At 62.0% G+C, this 19,008-nt stretch overlaps 4 protein-coding genes across 7 annotated transcripts; 2 read left to right on the forward strand and 2 right to left on the reverse strand.

The window, feature by feature from the left end:
- Positions 1 to 378: 378 nt before the first annotated feature.
- Positions 379 to 6,276, reverse strand: PCBP4 (poly(rC) binding protein 4). The gene is made up of 13 exons (XM_034066074.1): positions 6,129 to 6,276; positions 4,599 to 4,714; positions 4,289 to 4,312; positions 4,178 to 4,210; positions 3,806 to 3,922; positions 3,593 to 3,721; positions 3,249 to 3,377; positions 2,918 to 2,992; positions 2,710 to 2,754; positions 2,475 to 2,550; positions 2,068 to 2,120; positions 1,477 to 1,646; positions 379 to 1,172 (listed from the first exon to the last, which is right to left on the reverse strand). The coding sequence occupies exons 2-13, from the start codon at positions 4,692 to 4,694 to the stop codon at positions 857 to 859; spliced, it is 1,263 nt and encodes a 420-aa protein (XP_033921965.1). The 5' UTR covers positions 4,695 to 4,714; positions 6,129 to 6,276; the 3' UTR covers positions 379 to 856.
- A 1,171-nt stretch (positions 6,277 to 7,447) lies between these two features.
- Positions 7,448 to 9,304, reverse strand: LOC117436658 (protein ABHD14B-like). Of its 2 annotated transcripts, XM_034066076.1 has the most exons (4): positions 9,037 to 9,304; positions 8,502 to 8,725; positions 8,100 to 8,341; positions 7,448 to 7,765 (listed from the first exon to the last, which is right to left on the reverse strand). In XM_034066076.1, exons 2-4 carry the CDS (start codon positions 8,707 to 8,709, stop codon positions 7,583 to 7,585), a joined length of 633 nt encoding a protein of 210 aa, XP_033921967.1. In that variant the 5' UTR covers positions 8,710 to 8,725; positions 9,037 to 9,304; the 3' UTR covers positions 7,448 to 7,582. The 2 variants fall into 2 exon arrangements, with proteins under 2 accessions (XP_033921967.1, XP_033921968.1); XM_034066077.1 differs by having other exon boundaries at positions 8,100 to 8,722; positions 9,037 to 9,168.
- LOC101880215 (protein ABHD14A) lies at positions 8,495 to 11,233 on the forward strand. Of its 2 annotated transcripts, XM_034066075.1 has the most exons (5): positions 8,495 to 8,689; positions 9,746 to 9,876; positions 9,986 to 10,101; positions 10,414 to 10,649; positions 10,901 to 11,233. In XM_034066075.1, exons 1-5 carry the CDS (start codon positions 8,678 to 8,680, stop codon positions 11,081 to 11,083), a joined length of 678 nt encoding a protein of 225 aa, XP_033921966.1. In that variant the 5' UTR covers positions 8,495 to 8,677; the 3' UTR covers positions 11,084 to 11,233. The 2 variants fall into 2 exon arrangements, with proteins under 2 accessions (XP_033921966.1, XP_030901654.2); XM_031045794.2 differs by lacking the exon at positions 8,495 to 8,689 and having other exon boundaries at positions 9,208 to 9,876.
- Positions 11,234 to 12,078: 845 nt separating this feature from the next.
- Positions 12,079 to 17,815, forward strand: ACY1 (aminoacylase 1). Of its 2 annotated transcripts, none has more exons than XM_034065854.1 (15): positions 12,079 to 12,145; positions 13,437 to 13,581; positions 14,215 to 14,279; positions 14,811 to 14,915; positions 15,029 to 15,123; positions 15,336 to 15,412; positions 15,644 to 15,733; positions 15,984 to 16,040; positions 16,129 to 16,202; positions 16,303 to 16,352; positions 16,545 to 16,689; positions 16,770 to 16,838; positions 16,933 to 17,012; positions 17,288 to 17,348; positions 17,455 to 17,815. In XM_034065854.1, the coding sequence occupies exons 2-15, from the start codon at positions 13,473 to 13,475 to the stop codon at positions 17,617 to 17,619; spliced, it is 1,242 nt and encodes a 413-aa protein (XP_033921745.1). In that variant the 5' UTR covers positions 12,079 to 12,145; positions 13,437 to 13,472; the 3' UTR covers positions 17,620 to 17,815. The 2 variants fall into 2 exon arrangements, with proteins under 2 accessions (XP_033921745.1, XP_033921746.1); XM_034065855.1 differs by having other exon boundaries at positions 12,092 to 12,145; positions 13,449 to 13,581.
- Positions 17,816 to 19,008: the final 1,193 nt, after the last annotated feature.

The following is a 19,008-nucleotide window of genomic DNA, read 5'->3' on the forward strand; positions in this document are numbered from 1 at the left end:
GGGTCCCCAGCACAGGAAAGGGGATTGGACACTGCTGGGGAATGCTGGAGGCATCACTCCCAGCCCACTGCAAAGGGCCCAGGAATGGTGCTGGCTGGAGATGCCCCTGCCCCAGTAATAACTGGTGGGCTGGAAGAGAACTGCCCCATGGCCTCTCAAACTGCCCCATGGGGCTCTGAGAAAGACCCCCAGAGAAGCTGGGGCTGAAGGCCAGGAGCACCCCCTTAGCCACACGGTTGCCCCTCCAGCCATGTCCCCAGGAACTGGTTCTGCCCCTTGTGTTGGGGGTGTCTCCACCCTGGGTGGGGATGTTGTTATTTGTTTAATTGTAAATTTTATCTTTTTATTAAACCATTGAAAAGTTACAAAGGAGGAAAAAATATAGACTTATATATACAGCATTTCCAAGCCAGCAGGGACTGGCTCTTGGATGGGTATGCTGGGAGGCGATTGCCCCAGGGTGGCCCCCCAACAGAGCCAGAGGAAGGGGGACCCCCAGAGAGGCCAGTTAACCCCTCATCCAATGGGACCCAGCATTTGGGTGCCAGCCAGAGGGTGGGCAGCAGCAGGACAGCAGGATGGGCAGGGTCAGGTGGTGGTGGTCCCACCCTGGCACAGGGCACTGCGAGAAGGGACCATAGGGCAGCAGGGACAGCTCCGCACCCCCCAGTACCAGGGCACATGGTCCCCGTGCAGGAAACTGAGGGGGACACGGCGCTGCCGGGATGGGCAGGGTGCAAAAGGTCCATCCTGGGCATGGGGTGCCTGGCAGGGGCTGGGGACAGGGTGGGCATCAGGGGGTGTCCCTGGCACTGGGTGGCACCCCGGCCCCCCCATACCCACCTGCCAGCAGGGCTCAGTAGGGTGAGAACTTCTGCCGGTCAGCTTTCTTGGTGCCATTGGCAGCCGAGATCTTGGTCGTGTAGGTGGTAGTGCCACCATTGGGGCCTGCCACAGAGGACGAGGACAGTGCCAGGAAGGACATTGGCTTCAGGCCAATGAAGTTGGAGAGGGAGATGGTGTAGGGGGTGCCCAGCAGGGCCGGGTGGGCTGGGGGCACGGGGGGCAGCGCTGCACCAGAGCCCGCGGTGAGGGGCTGGTTGAAGTTCATGCCGAGGTCCATGGAGCCAGGGCCTGGCGGCACCTGGGAGGTAGATTTGGCCGTCTCTAAGCTGGGGAAGCAAAGGTGGTGAGGAGGAGGTGAGGATCACAGTGACAGAGCACACCCTTCATCCCGACCTGCTCATCTTAGGAGCAGGGACTGTGCCACATCCCTTCTGGCACAGGTCTTCAAACTGGGCATCCTGCTGAGGAGGGCTAAAAAGCTGGTGCTCAAACCCTGTGGGGTCTAGGGTCCTGCATCCAAAATCTCAGGGGCCTCCAAGCACTGCCCAGCTCATCCTTCCTGAGGATGCTGGGGGACAGTGTCACCCCAGAGCTGCATTGGGGTGCTGGGGAAGTGCACCTGGTACTTACCAGGTTGTGATGAGGTACTGAGCCAGGGCGATGCTGACAGGGGAACCGGTGATAGTGATGTGCCGCTCACTGGAGCCCTCAGTTTGGTTCCCAATCTTGATGTGGGCACCTGACATCTGCCGGATCTCACTGATCTTGCTGCCGTGTCGGCCAATGATGCAGCCGATGAGCTGGAGAGGCAGAGGCTGGGGTGAGCTGGGAGCAGCCGGAGGGGCCATGCCAACCAGGGAGCTCCCAGGGCTCCCTGCCCATTCACTATAACTGGGAGTAGTGGGGAAACTGAGGCAGGCACCGGGAGGGCAGAGTGCTGCTTTCCTTGGGCTGACCCTGCTTTTTGCCCTCACTGGCTGGCATCACTGGGTTGACACATCCAGGGCTATTCCTTGGTGTTAGCCAAGCCATTTCCCCCTTCCCGTGCCTCAGTTTCCCTTCCAGCTGCTTCTGCCCCTGAAGCCTCTCCTGAGCTGTGACAAGCAAGGCAGAGCCTCCCCTGTGTGGGCCAGTGCCGGCTCCTGCAAAGTGGCTGTGGGGTGGGACACATGGATGGGAACAAGCTGTGATACCTGTCACCAACCCAGAACATACACGTACGTCATTGGGTACAAGGAACTCCTGGGAAGTGCTCTGGGAGCTGGTATCCAGGCCTGGAGGAAGAGATAGGGATGTTAGTGGAGGATGGTGGGTCTCCAGCAGCTCTGTGCCCCTACCCCAGCCCCTTGCTGGGACAGTCAATGTCCCTGTGGACAAACTCGAAGGATCCCTGGGGAGACGCATGACTTGGTGCTGGTGCTCCCCCATGGCAGGGTTGGGGGTCTCTGATGGGTGCAGGAACTCAAGGAAAACAAGGACAGGGCCATTCAGGGGGCAGGTAGCCATGCCGGGGGGCTGGGACCAGAGAGAGTGTAGGGGATGGGGACCCCTTCATCAGGACTAGGTGGCTGGGTGGATCAGGAGGGGCATTCACACCCCAGCCCTGGAGGGGCACAGGAGATGCTCACCTGGCACCATTGGGGGAGCATGGCCCAGGGAAGCAAAGGGAAGCGAGTGTCCTGAGAGCTGCTGCAGCTTTGTCACCTGTGGGAAGCAGGAGGAAGAGGAATGAGGTGTTATTCCCTGTTGACTCCTGGGGCTGGATGCTGGCACCCAGCACCTCTCAGGACAGGCATCCCTGGCAGGAACAGACACAGTGCCCATGGGATCAGGGATGTGCTGCCACGGGGATGTACCACTCACCTCTGCAGGAGAGACCCCACTGTACTGGCCCTGCATGGGGAAGCCCTGGGGGGAAGGAAAGGGGCATCAGTAGGGGGCCAGGTGGTGCCCCTGCCTCAGGCCTCACCCCATGGCAGGGAGGCCATACCAAGCCCACGGGAGTTGGCCTGCTGGGCAGAAGCTGAGCCCCATGGCCACCCTGTGCCTGGGGAAGGCTGCAGCCCCTTACCTGGTTGGCAGAGAGCAGGATGGTGCCCAAGGAGAGGCCAGGGTGGTAGGGGATGGTGGCCCCCTTTGGAGGTGACTGGAGAGGGAGGGAAGGAGGTGGAGAGGATAAGAGATGAGGCTGAATGTGTCCATTATCCCACAGGTCCCCCTGAATCCCCTCTGCCACCGCTGTGCCCCTAGCGAGCTGGGCACAGCCCCCAGCACCACTGAGGCAGTGTGCTCTATGGACTTTGTGCAGAGGGATGCAAGTGCCCGGGTCCAGGTGGGCATGGGAAGCCCTGGTGAGGGGGGATCAGGCAGCATGTGCCCCTTTGGGATGTGCTTCGTGGTACCTCCAGGATGACGGCGCAGATCTGCCTCACGCACTGGATGATGGCGTCCGGCACCCCCGAGACAGTGACAGCCCGTTCAGTGGAGTTGGGCAGCAGGTCAGCAGCCACCTGCACCTGTGCCCCTGAGCTCTGAGGGGCAGAGGGAGATGCTGGGGTCCCTCAGCCATTCCAGCCCCAGGGCTCAGCACCTCACACCTCCCCTGTACCCTCACGGGTCCCCAGGGAGCTCTGCAGGACCCCCAGGGTGATGCTCCACTCCTGCATCACCTCCCACAGGCCCTGAGGAACCACAGCAGCCCCTGGGGGAAAAGGGGAGCCCACACCCAGAGCACCCACAGCCTCACCTCCCGGATCTCCCGGATCTTGACTCCTGCCTTGCCAATGAGTGAGCCACACTGGCTGGCTGGGATGACCAGGCGCAGCGTCACCGGTGCTCTGCCTGCTGCTGCCCCATCACCCCCTCCTCCCAGGTCCTGCGAGGAAATGGGGATGCAGTGTTGGACCCCCAGGAACCCGCAGGCATGGGGGTACCCAGTGGGATTGTGAGGTCTGCCTACCTCCTTCAGCTTGAAGGCTATCATGGAAACAGCACGGAAGACAGCGTCGGGGGAGCCGGTGATGGTGGTGATGCGCTCGGGGCAGGACCCCTCTGAGATGGTGATGCGTGCGCTGCTCTGGGGACAGTGTTATACCCCATCAGGGATGGCGTGGGCCCTGTGCTCCATGTCCCCCCACCCAAGGAAGGGCTCCCATGGGGGGGCTCAATGCCTGTGGACCTGGGCTTTGCCCTTCCCACCTGCAGCCTTCCTGGGAATGAAGCTGCGTTTCCCCTGGGTCCATCCAGGACTGGGGCAGGGCTGGGCTAGTGGGAGCCCTCAGGTGTGGGCAGGACAGGCATCAGGACCTGGCACCCCCCAGCATGTCCTTACCTGCTCTCTTATCCTCTTAACAGTCTCTCCTTTCTGCAGGGAGAGGAACAGGGCAGGTGGTCAGGTCCAGGGCAGCCCAGGGCTGGTAGTGCCCTGGACCCCAAACCTTACCTTGCCAATGATGCTGCCGATCTCCTGCAAAGGCAGAAACGAGGGTGGCCCCATCAGCAGGCAGCTCCCTGCCTGCCACATCCCTCCTCTGCCCATAAGAACCAGGCAGGCCCTGCCCCATGGCAAATGGCAGCCTGGTCACACTGGGCCATGGGAATGGCCCTTCCTCAGCTTAGGATGCGGGAAGGAACCCTGCTGGGAATGCAGGGGAAGAAACCAGGGTCTGGTGAGGAGCTGGTGCTCCAGCATGGTCCCCCCACCCTGGGCACTGCTGACCCCCCCGAGCAGAGCCAAGCTTCCCTGCTGTTACCTTGCCATGCATGAGCATGCGGAGGGTCAGGGTGATGCTGAGCTCCGTCTCCTCGGGGCTGCTGCCCAGGCTGCTGGCTCCGTCCTGCGATGCCATGGCAGGAGGGCGAGCTGAGCCTGCGGGACATGGCGGTTCCAGAAAGGGGGAGGCCCCAGCTATCCCTCCCCTAAATCTGCAGCCTGAATAGCACCCAAGGGTGGGAAGCAGGGAAACTGAGGCAGGGCAGTGCTGTGCCCTCCTCTGGCACGGGAGGCTTGCACGACCCCACGGTACCCCATTGGCACACCTTCTGGGAGCTCCCCAAAATGGACTCACTGCTGTGTGTCTGCCTGAGCCTGTGGGCAGCTGTCTTCAACCTGGCCCACACTGGGCCTGGGCTGGAGCTGGCACTGCACCTGCATGAAGCCAGGAGCTGGACGGATAATGGGAGGGAAGGGGGATGCTGTGGGATGGGGTTCGGTTTGCAGATGCTTGCTGGGGTGGTGACACACAGGGCAGGGGGAGCAGAGGTGGCCGGGTCATCTCACAGGCCGTGTGAGCCTTCCTCTTCCTCCTCCTCCCTTCTGTCCATGCACAAAGTCCCAGGGGAAACTGAGGCAACCTCCAGGATGGGGACCCCGGACCCAGCGCCCGAACGGAGCGATGCCAACACCCGATGCTGCTGCACCCTGTCCCCCCCAGAGCTCTGTGCCCGGGGGTGGCAGCGCCCCGAGGACAATGGCCGTGTGTCCGGGCAGGGGTGGGCGGCTCCGGCCCCGCTGGCTCCCGTAGGGCCGGGCGATGCCAAGCAGCTCGGAAACAAAGCACCCGTGTTGGGGCTGGGGCCGTGTCTGCGGCACGGGGGGGTGAGGGGCGGTTATTTTAGGTGCTGGCAGGACTGGCCGCAGCTACGGCACATCTCCTGCATCAGGGTGGGGGGGGGGACACACAGGTTGGGAGCTCCGCACCCCCCAAGTGCCACGGTTTGCCCCCCCCGGGGTGGTTTCCATCCTGCATCTTCATCCCTCTGTTACCAGCAGCTGGGGAATGGCTGAGGAAGGGGAATATTGCTGTTCCCGATGGGAGGGAGGCTGGGATAGGGTGTGTTGGGGGATGTACCCCCTGTAATCCGCCTCCCCGCCGCCTTGCGTGGTGCCGGCAGTGGGGACAGCCTGCAGGGTCCCCCGAACCCCCGAGATGAACAGCAGCGGGGACAAAAGATCCACCCGGAAAGAGAAGGATGAGGCTGGCAGTGGGGCAGGGGGGAGGCAGCAGGGCCATGGGTGCCCCCCACAGCCATAGGCAGTGTGGGGGCTCCGCGGGCAAGGGGGTGCTGTCCCCCAGGTGAGCCATGGCAGGGATGACAAAGACCGCGGTGATGGGCACAGGCCACCTGCCCCTGCTGGCTCCGGACAGCCAGAGCCTGGCACCGCCCGTCCTTTGGGGCACCTTCTGGTGCCAAAGGGAGGTGAGGGGTGGCAGGACACACACGAGCCCGTCCCGGGGGGTCCCTCCCGGCCGCCCTGAGCCCCCGGGGCTGGCGGGTGGTACCTTTCCGTGCTCCTCGTCCCTCCGCCGCCGGCCACCCCGCTCAGTGCCACATTGTCCCCGGCGGCGCCCAGCGGCACCCAGGGCACGAACAATGAGCCGCTTGACAGGCCAGGGCCAGGCTGGCAGCCCCGGCCCCTACCCCGGTCCACGCCGGGGCCCCCCTCGCTCTTCCCCTCTCCCACATCCCTCCCTCCGGGATCCTATTACAGCGGATAAGAGGCACTAAAAGGAACAATGCACCCTGGGTAAGGCCATCTGCCACCGCTGGGGACATTCCTGCCCCCCACGGCCCCCCCCTTTGGCTCACACATCACCCCTCTTTGTAATTGCGTGGTTTTTTTCCTGGAAGCCGATCAGCTGGCAGGGATCGAGGGCTCAAGGACACCGGAGCGGGCAGGGACAGGGCAGCTGGCATCCCACAGCCCTCCGGCACTGGGGCTGTGCTTGGAGGGCTAGAGGCACCCCTGTATGAGGGGCTGGGCTCCCACAGGGAGCCGGGGGGTGTAAGGGATGCTCCAGAGAGAGCTCCTCCCTGGACCATCTCCTGCACCCTGGCACTGCCCTGTGCCCCCTCCCCGGCATCCTGCACCCACAGACAAGTACACCCCCACCCTGTTATCTCCCTACTAAATCCTCCTGGGCCCTGGCGTAAGCAGCTAAAGCCCAGGCAGGCTTGGGGAAGGAGGGGCAAGGGGGGAGGCACCCCGCTGCCGGCTCCATCTGTGTCCCCAGTGCAGCAGCACCAAAGCAGGGGGAAGGCAGGCGGTGGGCAGGGGGCTTGTCCCCCTGTCTGTCCACCTAGATGTCTGTCCGGCCTCCCCACCCACCCCTTCATCTGCTCTTGGCAGCCACTTGCTCCATAAATTGCCCCACGCCTTCCTGGGGTGCTGGGCAGGAGCCTTCAGGGCTGGCAGCTCCCTTTTAAGCTCCTGTGGATTACACCAGGAGGGGTGGGAGGAGAAAGGAGGATGAAGAGGAAGCTGGAGGCTGGGGACATGGGTGCCACCACCCTGGGGGACATACCTGTTCCTGAACACAGCCCCAGGGCTCCTCAGCACCCTCTGAGGCTCCCAGGGGTCCTGCCAGAAGTGATGGGTGGGCTCCAGCAGCCTCCCAGCCAGCACTCACCCACAGGGAAACGCTCCCCAAACATCCCGTCCCTCAGTGGCCACACCTCCCCTGCTGTCACCCCTCAGATGTGCATGGGATTGTGGCTGTGGAGGAGGTGGGGATCAGGGGAGGCAGGGAAAGTGGAAAGAAGCAGGAGGAAGGTGGCAGGAAAGTGGTGGCAGAGCTCGGGGCTTTATTTGATCCCAAAGGAAGGGGTGGCACGGCGTGGACCCAGCATGGTGCAGCAGGGCTCGGTTGGCACACGGGTGTGTGTGCAAGTGGAGGGGTGGGAGGGCTGGTCACATCCCCCTGCCCCCTGGGCCCCTCCATACAGCCCATCCTGCTCATTCCAGCTGCTGCAGGAAGGTCAGGAGCCCGTGGTGCCACTCGTTGGGCTTGTCCAGGTAGCAGGGGTGCCCGGCGCCCTGCAGCATCAGCACCTGGTGCTTGGGGAGGTGCTGCAGGTTGTTCAGGCTGCTCTGCCCCAGCTCCACGTCCTGGTCCCCATAAACGATCAGCGTGGGGGTCTGCAGAAGGGCAACACACCCTGGGCTTGCCAACAGTACCCAAGCACCTGCTCCTCCTGGCCAGGGACACCTTGGTGCAGGAAATGGAGGGGAGACACTTGCCTTCTCCCCCACCCACCATGACAAGGAGAAACTAGGGCTTAGACTCCTGGGTCTCCCAGTGCCCCTTCTTTCCCTTCTGGCTACCCATGGTCACACTCCTTCATCAGCATGTTCCCCTTTTCTGGTGCCAGAGGCCAGTTTGGTCTTTCTCCTGCCTATTCTGCTTGCAAGGTCTCCTTCCCACCACTCCCTCCCAGTCCCCACCCTCCCTCAATGTCCTTCCAGGCCATACTTCGATCTGGGCGTATTGCTCCGCAGTGAATTTCTCGGTGCAGATGGGTGCCACAGGCACATACGCCTTGAGCAGGTGGTTGTGCTGGAAGAGGAAGGGCAGGGAGTACATGCCGCTGAGCGATGGGCTGATCACCACGGCTGGACCAAGGCACAGAGCCTCCGAAACAGCCCTCAGGAAAGCCCCGGGCGCTGGCTGGCCCACGGGTGCTGGGGCTACAGCATCCTTCGAGCGGCCCAGCCCTGAGCCATGGGAGACAGAAGTTGCTCTGTCACTGTCCCAGCCGCCTAGTGACCAGAAGCCAGCACAGCGGGATGCCGGGGTCGCCATCCTGGCACCACAAACCCGAGCAGCTCTATGTGCTCCCCCTGGCTCCAGCCTGTGCTCACCACAGCGCCTTACCCGGCAGGTCGATAGCCACAGCTCGGTAGCCGTTCTCGGCCAGCGTGGCGAGTGTCCGCAGCTGCAGCCAGGTGTCGGAGGAGAAGCGAATGCCGTGCAGCAGCAGCACCGGCAGCCTCGGTGCCTGCTTGGCCGGCTCAGCTTGGCGGTAGAACAGGGTTTGGCCTTCCACTGTGATGGTGCTCTCGGTGAGCCGCGGGGCTGCCATGCCTAAGGGAGGGCTGCTGGGGGGGGTGAAGAGTGGAACACCACAGACCCGTGCCGAGCAGGAGCGTCGGGGCTTGTCCCGGTGCCGAGGGCAGCGGTTGTGGGCTGCAGGGGCTATAGCACTGGGACCGGGGGTTACGCTGGCATCACCTCTTTCGGGGGGGATCCCCACGGAGTCTGGCACCGGCGTGAGTGTGTGGGGTCGCTCGCTCACGAGCACGGCCCTGCCTCAGTTTCCCCGCCCAGCGCTGGGCCGGCGGCCCCTACCTGCCCTGTGCCCACCCCACGCTCCCTTACCTGCCCTGTGCCCACCCCATTGCTCCCTTACCTGCTCCTCCGGCCCCAGCACCGGCCGCTGCTCGCCGCCCGCTCCCCGCAGCGCCCCGGGGCTGCGGGTGCCGCGCCCCGGCTCCAAAGGGCGGCGGAGCGGAGCGGAGCGGGGGGAGCAGCAGCCCCGAGCCCCACTGAGCTCGACCCGAGCCGAGCCGAACCGGAGCCGAACCAGAGCCGAACTGCGTCGGGCCCCAGCCGAGCTCCGGCCGAGTCGAGCCGACTGCAGCCGAGAGCCCCACCCGAGCTCTGCCGAGCACCGCCGAGCCCTTGCCGAACCGACCCGAGCCCTGCCCGAGCCTCGCCGGGCTCCTCTCCCGGCACCAGCCCTTCTTCCGCCAGCCCCGGCCCCGGCTGGCAGCGCTCGGGGCCTGCAGCGCTGCGGCCTCCCGGCAGGCGGAGCCGGGGGCACCGGGTGAGGGCCGAGCCGGGGGAGCCGCATGTCCCGGCTGGAGCTGCGGGGCGGCAGCGCCGGCGGCCGGGGCAGCGGCAGCTCGGGAGGCCGGGGCCGAGCGGCGCAGCCAGGCTCGCCCCGGAGCTGAGGACAGGACTGCGGGTTGGGGCCTGTCCTCTACAGCGGTGGGGTTTGGGGCTGCAGGCCCCTGAGTGCCCTTTCCCTTCTCCGGATGCCGCTCACCCGCAGCCGCCTGGGGCTCCTGCTCCTCGGGGTGCTCTTCACCTTCCTCCTCTACCTCCTGCACGGGCAGCGCTCGGCCGGTACCCGGGCTGACGAGGCCAGCGCCACCGCCCGAACGAGGATGGCTGCGGCAGAGCCCCCTGTGTTCTGCAGGGAGGTTCCTGCAGGGCCTCGGGGCAGCGGCACTGACGGCTCCCGCAGGTGGGTCAGCCCCTGCGGAAGGCAGGTGGGGGGTCGGTCTGCATCAGCTCTCATGGCTGCTGGACGTGGCATCTTCCCTGAACCCCTTCCCACTGTCTTCCCACTGCAGGCCCGATGTCCTGCTCCTGCACGGCCAGGCATTCACCTCCAAGACATGGGAAGCCTTGGGCACACTGGCGCTGCTCGCTGGAGAAGGCTACCGTGCGGTCGCAATAGATCTGCCTGGTAGGACCATGGCACTGCACTTACGTTGATCCCTCTGGACAGCTCCAGTCCCTCACCGCAGCCATGCTGGGCTCTGGACCTCTTCATGCTAGCAGTGGTCCCTGGGGCAGTGCTGGGGCATTGGCCTCTGTGGCCACCTTTGGCTGGGGTTGGCTCAGGCTGGCTGGAATGTGGCTCTGGTTGTAGAACCACTGTAGCTTGATTGGGTGCCCATTTTTTGCCAGGCCAGCTGAGCCTTGGGGGAAGAGACCATTGCAGGCTGCACAACCCACCCTGCCCTGTGCCCACCCCATGCTCTCTGCCTCATGCTAGGCTATGGGGATTCACCTCCTGCGGAGATGGTGGCTACAGTGCAGGGCCGGGTGGCTTTCCTGGACCATGTCCTCCGGACACTGGGCATGCAGAGGCCTGTTCTCGTCAGCCCTTCCATGAGTGGCCGCTTTGCCCTCCCCTTCCTCCTGGCACATGGGGACCAGCTGTCTGGCTTCGTGTCCATTGCGCCCGTGGGCACCAAGGACTACACTGCTGAGCAGTACCAGCGGGTCCAGGTGAGGTGGGTTACTGGGCTGCTGGGGGGTCCCTGTATGCTGACAAGCCTTGTGGACCAGCTGGCTGGAGGATGGCCCTGTTTGGGGGTGAGTGAGGGGGACCTGTGCTCATCCAACTCATGGGGGAGCTAGCTACTGCACCACTGGCTTTGTAGCCCCATATGGGGACAAGATGGAGCACAGCCCAGGGGAAGCATGGTGGTCAGTTCCCCCCTCACAACCTCTCTGTTTTTTTCTCTCCCCTTACCAAGACACCCACCCTGATCCTATATGGTGACCGTGACACAAGGCTGGGCTCCCAGGCCCTGCAGAGCCTGCGGCACCTCCCTGTTCACCGTGTGGCCGTGGTGCCCGATGCTGGCCATGCGTGCTACCTGGACAAGCCGGAGGACTTCCACCGGGCTCTGCTGGGCTTCCTGCGCCACATGAAGTAGGCGCTGCCTCATTCCCTGCCTAGTGGAGGACTGGGACGCACAGGGGGGATCTGTTCTCTTTTGAGGTGTCCCCAGGGTGGCAGGGGACAATGACTGAGAGTTTCTTCTGCTGGCAGGGCAGGGGAGGCCAATAAACTGATGCTGCTCTGCTTTCTGTGTGTGTCTCCAAGCGCTGCGGGGCTCCAGCCCCATCTCTCTTCCTGCAGTGTGGGACAGCACGGTGCACTGCCGTCCCTCTGCCTGCCCCGCTCTGATTCAGAGAAAACTCCAGGAACAAACTTGCCAGCAGTTTTCAAGCTGACAAGCAGGTATTCTTCATTGTGGTGCCGGGAGACACGGGGGATGGCTCCTCCTAACGTGTGTCTCTCTATTGCTACATAAGCCATCCCTATATAGTCCCTGGGCATACATACATATTAATGAGGCTACGTATGGATTATGTTATTTTCCAGGAAGTTCCCAGCATGGTACAAAAATGTGGTGGTCTCTGAGGGGTGTTTACTTCTTCCAACGATCTCCATCACTTCTGGCAGCCTTTGAAGCACGGGCAGTAGATGCTTATACCAGTTTAATTGGTTCGTTAGCACCAGAGACATAATAACCCTCCTATCCTCCTACTTATCAGTTAGTCTAACTGTAGCCGATCCTGGACACCTGCCGTTCCCAGATACTCCTTATCCCTGTGTCCTGCTCTTCTAGACTGTTTTTCTTAAAACTATGTCAACTATAAGGACTTATCTTGTACAAGAATTCTCAGTACGTTCTCCAGCTGTACTCTATGTTTTCTATGTATCATGCACCTCAGTAATTTTCCATTGTTACTGTTACAAAGCCATCAAATTTAACATTACTTAAAACTAACCCGAAAGGTTTGTGTGTTCCATTTTGTGATGCTGTGTCCCCCATGCTTCAGCTCCTCCCCTGCCCGCCCCCTGCCCACCTCCTGCCCGCCCCCTGCCCGCCCCCTGCCCGCTGCCGGTCGCGGGGCGGAGCGGAGCGGGACGGAGCGGGGTCAGCCGGGCCCGGCCGGGCAGCACCGGCGGCGGCGGCAGCAGCGCGGAGGTAGGGCCGTGCCGGGCGGGTGTAGGTGTGCGGGGAGCGGGTGGAGGCAGCAGCCCCGGGGCTGGCCCCGTGCCTTGGTTCCTCCCTGAGCACGCCACTTGCCGCGGTACCCGCACCCCACGTACCTCCGTGCACCCTTGACGGCATCCGCACCCCTCCTGCGCCTCCTTATCGCGGTACTCTGCACCCCCCTGTATCCCTTAACCACGGTACTCTGCACCCCCCTGTATCCCTTAACCACGGTACTCTGCACCCCCCTGTATCCCTGAACCACGGTACTCTGCACCCTCCCGTACCCCTTAACCACGGTACTCTGCACCCCCCTGTATCCCTTAACCACGGTACTCTGCACCCTCCCGTACCCCTTAAGCACGGCACTCTGCACCCTCCCGTACCCCTTAACCACGGTACTCTGTACCCTCCCGTGTCCCTTAACCACGGTACTCTGCACCCTCCTGTATCCCTTAACCACGGTACTCTGCACCCCCCCGTACACCCTTGTACCCCAATCATGGTATCTTGCATCCCCTGTACCCCCAGCCGCGGTATCCAGCACCCCTCTGCCCTCTTGCCTGCGCTACTCCCGCACCCCAATAATTCAACTGCTGCAACCCAACTCATGCAGTCCTTGAACCTCTAACCATGGTACCTTGCACACCCTTGTACCCCTAACCGTGATGTGCTGCTCCCCCCTTCCCTATTCTCCACCCCCTTAACCACAGCACGCCTGCACCTCTACCCATGGTACCCCACACTCCCATAACTCTAACCATGGTGTTCCTGCATCTCTTCACACTCTAACAATGATCCCCTGCACCCCTACTCCCCCGGTGTTCCCCTTCACCCCCCATGTGCCCCTAATCACCCCACATCCTCCTGCTCCTCTGGCTGCCCAACACCCCTCAAACACCCACTAGCCTGTAACTCTTGTGTACTCCTGTAGCCCACAGCCCCTCTGTCCTCTGTAAGCACCTGATCCCCCTTCACCACCCCATTTCCCTGCATCTACAGCATCTTTCCTTGCACTCTCCTGCACTCCCAGTGACCCTCTTTCCTTGCCTGCACCTGCCCTGGCACCGTGTTTGAGGCAGGAACATGTGCTTTGAGGGGAGAATGAAAGGACACATTGGGGACATCCTGCCTCCATACCCAAGTAGGGGGGATTTCTCCCATGGTGGTTGTGTCCCAGGACTTGTACCGGGCAGACCTTTGTCCTGTCCCACTGGTTTCCGTGATGACCGAGCTTGCTGCGGACTTTGGAGGGGCCGGTGGGTGATTAACCATCTTACAGCTCTTTCCCCAGAGCTTTGCAGCCTTTGTCCCTGCCATGGCACCGAGAAAGCCTGGGAAGAGCACGGGGGGCTCAGAGGACCCCTCGGTTACACTCTTCCGGGAGTACCTGAGGATTAACACTGTGCACCCCAAACCCGACTATGGTGAGGATGGGGGGGGATGGGGTGGGGCAGGATGGGGAGCTGTGTTGGGATCTGGCAATGTGACTTTATGGCTCTGGTCTTTGGACCCAGGTGCCTAAATCCTGTGCCAGGGCTGTTTTGATTGTGGTGTTAAGGAGCAAACACTTTTGCACCTTGTCTCTGCTGGTGGCTTTGGTTAGGGCAGGGTTGTCTTGAGTGCTCCCAGAGCTGGTGTTCACCTCCTCCAGCCCCATGCCCCAAGGTCTCCCTTTTCCATGTTGCCCTGGCTGTGGGCAGCAACCCCCTGCTGATGTCCTTCTGTTAACATTTCTATCCTTCCATGTACTGAGGTACATCAAGATTGTTGTATTGGTGAGGAGCTGCCAGACTCCTATGGAAGATCATCCCCCTGACTCGCCCCCTTCCATTTTTATGTTTTCACGCTCCCCTAATCCTTGCCCAAAGGGATGATGATGGGACACTCCTGTCCCTGCTCATGTTCACCTTTTGTGCCCAGGACCTCCATCACCTGCCCTCTCTGCTCACCTTTTCCCTTGGCCTTGGAACCCCAGGGGGGCCTTGAGGTCCCTGTGGGGAGCAGTGAGAGGGGAGGGAAATCCCAGTGTAATTCCAGGCATCCCCACTCCTCCCTAGATGCTGCTATCCAGTTTCTGGAGCACATCGGCACTGACTTGGGCTTGACCTGCCAGAAAGTGGAGGTGAGGCAAGGAGCAGCCCCTAGTCTGTCCATCTGTCCGTGCATGCATCTGTCTGTCCATCTGTCTTTGCCCAGAATCTTAGTGACCAGGCTATTCCTGCATGCTGCCTGGAGCTGAGCAGAAGTGAATCACCCCTGCCTGTAATCCTGAGCTGACCTGAGCCCTTCCTTAAGCCTGTATTCATCTGGTCCCTGCTGACCTCTGCAGTTGCCTGTGCTGTCATTAGCCAGGGTCTTGTTGGCTGCAGTGTACTTCTTGCTGGGCACTGACTGACCCAGGGAGCTCCTTGGCTCTGGGGAAGACTCTGGTTTGTCTCCTTTCTTCTGTCTGAATGGCAGTCAGGCCTCATGCCTGCTGCTGGGCTCTGGCTGCCTGGGGGCAGGGGATGGGGTATGCAGCCATGCCTGTGCCTGCTGCCTACCCTATCTCAGCAGATAAAGGGGTCACCTGCCAGGTGGCATCAGGAAACACTTCTCAGGATATTACTTTTCAGATCCTGGACCCCAGTGACATCCTGTGCTCGCCCCACAGGTGTGCCAGGGCCGTGTGGTGCTGGTCCTGACCTGGCAGGGCACGAACCCCAACCTGCGCTCCATCCTCCTCAACTCACACACCGACGTTGTGCCTGTCTTTGAGGTGCTGGGACAAGGGGAGGCATGGGACGGGCATGATGGGGGGGATGGGGTGTAGGAGAATGGGAGCTGGGGCCCGCTGTGTTCCTCTGCCATTGTGGCTGCTCTTCCCTGCAGGAGCACTGGACCTACCCACCCTTTGAGGCTGTTAAGGATTCTCAAGGCAACATCTATGCCCGCGGTGCCCAGGACATGAAGTGTGTCTCCATACAGTGAGTAGAAGGCTCTGTGCCACCTGGGTGGGCATGGTGGTGGGGGTGCAGGACAGGATGCCACCATCCCCAGGGTCCCCCAGGGACTGAGGATCAGCCTCAGTGGTCCTCAGTAGGGCCTGAGGGTGCCACTGTTCTATCCCCCCTGGGGTTGCTCTGAACACACCAGCCCCTCTCTTGAATGATGACTTGGCACCACCTTCACCCTGCAGGTACCTTGAGGCCATCCGGAGGTTGAAGGCAGAGGGAAAGTGTTTTGCCCGCACCATCCACCTCACCTTTGTGCCTGGTGAGTTCCCAGGGTGTCCCCTCTTAGGGGGACAGAAGGGGCTGGCAGCTGAGTGATGCTCTGGATTTCCCTGCCAGGTTTTGAGCTCCTCTAGCTCAGGACTGGAGGAGTTTCCATGTCCAAAGACATTGGGTGCACTGGTGGCACCCAGGCTGATGTGGAAGGAGGACTGGGGGGTGGTGGGCCGGGGGACACCCCGGTTCTTTCCTCCATACCAGGCTCTCCCTGCAGATGAGGAGGTGGGTGGACACAAGGGCATGGAGATGTTCGTGCAGCGCCCAGAGTTCAAGGCACTCAACGTGGGCTTCGCCCTGGATGAGGGTGAGTGGTGGTAGAGCTGCACAGGGATGTGTCTCCTCTTGGCACACACCCCTCTGCCTTTTAGCATCAGCCCTTGGGCACTGACACTCGGTACAGCTTCCAGGGATCCCCCTGGGCTCTCCTTCCCCAGCAGTGACCCACACGGTGCCAGCCTGGAGGGGAAATGCTGCCAGGGCAGACAGAGCAGAGGGGGGTACATCATGTGGGTACATACTCTGCCCCACTGACCCCCTGTCTGTGCCCATCACAGGCCTGGCCAGCCCCTCTGACACCTTCAGTGTCTTCTATGGTGAGAAGAGCCCATGGTGTGAGTAACTACATGCCCACTGCCCCATCCTGGATGCTGAGACACTGGTGCCACCCGTGCTCAATGCTTTCTCCCCAAACTGCTGCAGGGATAAAGGTGAAGTGCATGGGCAGCCCTGGGCATGGATCCCGCTTCATCAGCAGCACAGCAGCTGAGAAGTTGGTAAGAGAGGAGGTGCAGCCTGGGCACTCCCCTGCCTGCCCTGGGGCTGCCAGGCACCTGCTGTGGAGCCAGTCCTCACCTGCTGCCCTTCCCTCCCCAGCACAAAGTCATCAGCTCCTTCCTGGCCTTCAGGGAGAGTGAGAAGCAGAGGTAGGAGACAGGCAGAGGGATGGCTGTGGTTTTAGTGTGGTCCATGGAGGGGGTCCTTGGGTTCCCCAGCCAGGCTCTGATCTGGCACCACCACTCTGTGCCTTGGTTTCCCTGTTTAGGGCTGGCAGTGGGGTGGGGGAGTGCTTCTCCTCCTCCTCAGGTGGCAGAGGGTGACTCCTTGCATCCCTCCAGGCTCAAGTCTGACTCAAGCCTGACCCTAGGGGACGTCACCTCACTCAACCTGACCATGCTGGAGGGGGGTGTCTCCTTCAATGTGGTGCCCTCTGAGATGGCGGCTGGCTTTGACATCCGCATCCCACCCACCATGGACCTGAAGGTGGGCACCGTGCTGGTCCCACTGTCTGGGAGTGGGGTGGGGGTACCCTGCTCACACCCCTCCTCTGGTGTCTGCCTCAGGCCTTTGAGGAGAAGATAGCTGCGTGGTGCCGGGATGCTGGGGATGGTGTCACCTATGAGTTTCTCCAGGTGAGGGGGTCTCAGCTACCTGGGTGCATTGTGCCCATCCATTCCCTGCCATGTGCCCCCCCTCTGCCCGTCATCTGCCCTATCCCTCCTTCAGAAATGCATGGACCAACACATCACCTCCACTGAGGAATCAAACCCGTGGTGGAAAGCCTTCAGCGGGGTCTGCAGGGACCTGTGAGTAGTGTCCCCAGGAGGGACAGGACTCTGATGGGGACATCCTCTGGTGGGAGCCAGGTGGTCCCCAAGGGTCTCTGGGGTCATGGCAGGGATTGGGAGGGTATGCTCCATGCTGTGCCAAGGCATCTCCCTGTGCCCTGCTGAAAGGGATGGGACTGAGTATACTGGAGGGTATGACCTTCCTGGCATGGTACCTTTGCCCATGGGGTGGCAGGGGGACAGGAGACCTGCCCACCCCTGTGCCCATGCTGACACAGGGTCTTGCTTGCCAGGAAGCTGCAGCTCAAGCTCGAGATCTTCCCAGCTGCCACCGACAGCCGCTACATCCGAGCAGTGAGTGCGATGCCAGCCCACCCATGGGCCCCACACCAGGGTGAGACCTGCAGCTCCAGGGGGGAGCCCAGCATAGCCCCGGCCTCACCCTGTACCCCATCCTCAGGCAGGACACCCCGCTATCGGCTTCTCGCCCATGAATCGCACCCCAGTGCTGCTCCATGACCACAACGAGTTCCTCAACGAGCAGGTCTTCCTGCGGGGCATTGAGATCTATGCCTGCCTCCTGCCTGCCCTGGCATCGGTGCCCCCGCTGCCCTCTGAGGGCTGAGCACCCTGGCAAGTGGTGGCATGGGGGGTGCCAGCAGTGGGACACAAGGCTTTAAGAGGGGGCAGGACATGGGCACAGCAGATGCCTGCCAGCATGGCATCATGCCGCATGGCTGTGCTCAGTGCTGGCCCAGTGCTGATGCCTGTGCTGAGCATCCTGGCTGTGTCCTCGAAATCCAGGTCCCAGCCACCCTCCTGTGGGTGCCCAGTGCCATCAGAACCTTCTGCCCAGTGCCGCCTGGTCTCAGTGATGCCACCTTGTCCCTGTGCCACCTCTGGCTGCACTGGCTCTGGGGTAAGGGGCTGGCCAATGCCAGGCTCTGCCTGCCTGTGCCTTGTCCTGCTCCCTGCCCACTTGTCAGGGAAGCTGGGGCCACTGTGTTCATCAAGTCAATAAATCTTGGTAAGCACAGCCAGGGCAGAGGTCTGTCTGTCTGCCTGTCTGTCTGTCCGTGGCATTGGCTGTGGGGTCTCAGGGAGCCCAGACACAGCGGATTTCCAGTGGGGTCTGCTGGGTGCTCCCTGCTCCCCTGGAATCACTGGGCTGTGGGACAGGGTTGCAGGCAGGATCTTGCCTGGGCAGGCTGTGGGGCTGCCTCAGGGTACCGGGGAATGCAGGAGCGGTTGGTGGTGCTGAGTTCATCCTGCTCCTTCCCTCCCACTAGCTCCTGCTGCTGTGCTGCTCCCCCAAACCCTCAGGCCTGGGCAGGCAGTGTGCGGGTACGGGCAGGAAGCCTGTGCTTATCCACCACAACTGCTGTAAGCTGCATCTCCTTCTTGCTCTTTCCCAGCTCCACATAGCTCCCAGCACCCAGAGGTGCTGGATCTGGCCTGGGGCCACGCTGCTCCCCAGGAAAACTAGAGCAATGGCCAGCCCAGAGCTTGCTGAGCTGATCTGAGGTGGTTTTACCCTGGGTTGCAGAGTTACTCCATTACAAACTGTGGGGTGCTGTGGGGTCCTGCTTGCTGGCTGGATCCCCACTCAGGGTGCAGATGAGCACCCTTGCAGACAGACAGCAGTGCATCCTTGCTGCCCTATCCCTTGCTCTGTGAAGTGCACCAACACTTCATGTGGTACCCCATGCCCCCCCAAATCCTGTGCAGCCCCCTTCCCAATCAGCATGGTGTCCCCAGCTTGCCTGGCCTCTGAGGTGGGATCTGAGAGCCCTGCACTTGCTGATGTTTGGAGGTCACCCCATGCTGAGCATCCTTCTAGGGGGACAGGCCTGTGCACCCTCTCCTGCTGCTTCAGAGGGCAACGCTGGGGACCCCATCTCCCCCTGCCCCCTTGCTCCTAATCCTCAGGGATAAGCTGGAGGTGTTGGTGGGGTTGCTTTGGAGGGGGGGGGGTGTGCAGAAAGGCTTAAGCTGCAGGTGATGATCTGTGGAC

This window comes from Melopsittacus undulatus, chromosome 9 (assembly GCF_012275295.1).
Source record: "Melopsittacus undulatus isolate bMelUnd1 chromosome 9, bMelUnd1.mat.Z, whole genome shotgun sequence".
In the NCBI taxonomy this organism is placed as follows: Eukaryota; Metazoa; Chordata; class Aves; order Psittaciformes; family Psittaculidae; genus Melopsittacus; species Melopsittacus undulatus.

Bases quoted from the DNA above. Each gene is read 5' to 3' on its own strand.
- PCBP4 (XM_034066074.1), bottom strand. From the start codon at position 4,694: ATGGCATCGCAGGACGGAGCCAGCAGCCTGGGCAGCAGCCCCGAGGAG. The intron at 4,313-4,598 runs GTAACAGCAGGG...CTGCCTTTGCAG, and splicing joins GCATGCTCATGCATGGCAAG to GAGATCGGCAGCATCATTGG. The intron at 3,378-3,592 runs GTGAGGCTGTGG...TCTGCCCCTCAG, and splicing joins AGATCCGGGAGATCCGGGAG to AGCTCAGGGGCACAGGTGCA.
- LOC117436658 (XM_034066076.1), bottom strand. From the start codon at position 8,709: ATGGCAGCCCCGCGGCTCACCGAGAGCACCATCACAGTGGAAGGCCAA. The intron at 8,342-8,501 runs GTAAGGCGCTGT...CCCATGGCTCAG, and splicing joins TGTGGCTATCGACCTGCCGG to GGCTGGGCCGCTCGAAGGAT. The intron at 7,766-8,099 runs GTATGGCCTGGA...GCCCTTCTGCAG, and splicing joins AGCAATACGCCCAGATCGAA to ACCCCCACGCTGATCGTTTA.
- LOC101880215 (XM_031045794.2), top strand. From the start codon at position 9,665: ATGCCGCTCACCCGCAGCCGCCTGGGGCTCCTGCTCCTCGGGGTGCTC. The intron at 9,877-9,985 runs GTGGGTCAGCCC...TTCCCACTGCAG, and splicing joins GGCACTGACGGCTCCCGCAG to GCCCGATGTCCTGCTCCTGC. The intron at 10,102-10,413 runs GTAGGACCATGG...GCCTCATGCTAG, and splicing joins GGTCGCAATAGATCTGCCTG to GCTATGGGGATTCACCTCCT.
- ACY1 (XM_034065854.1), top strand. From the start codon at position 13,473: ATGGCACCGAGAAAGCCTGGGAAGAGCACGGGGGGCTCAGAGGACCCC. The intron at 15,413-15,643 runs GTGAGTTCCCAG...CTCTCCCTGCAG, and splicing joins CCACCTCACCTTTGTGCCTG to ATGAGGAGGTGGGTGGACAC. The intron at 17,349-17,454 runs GTGAGTGCGATG...CCCCATCCTCAG, and splicing joins ACAGCCGCTACATCCGAGCA to GCAGGACACCCCGCTATCGG.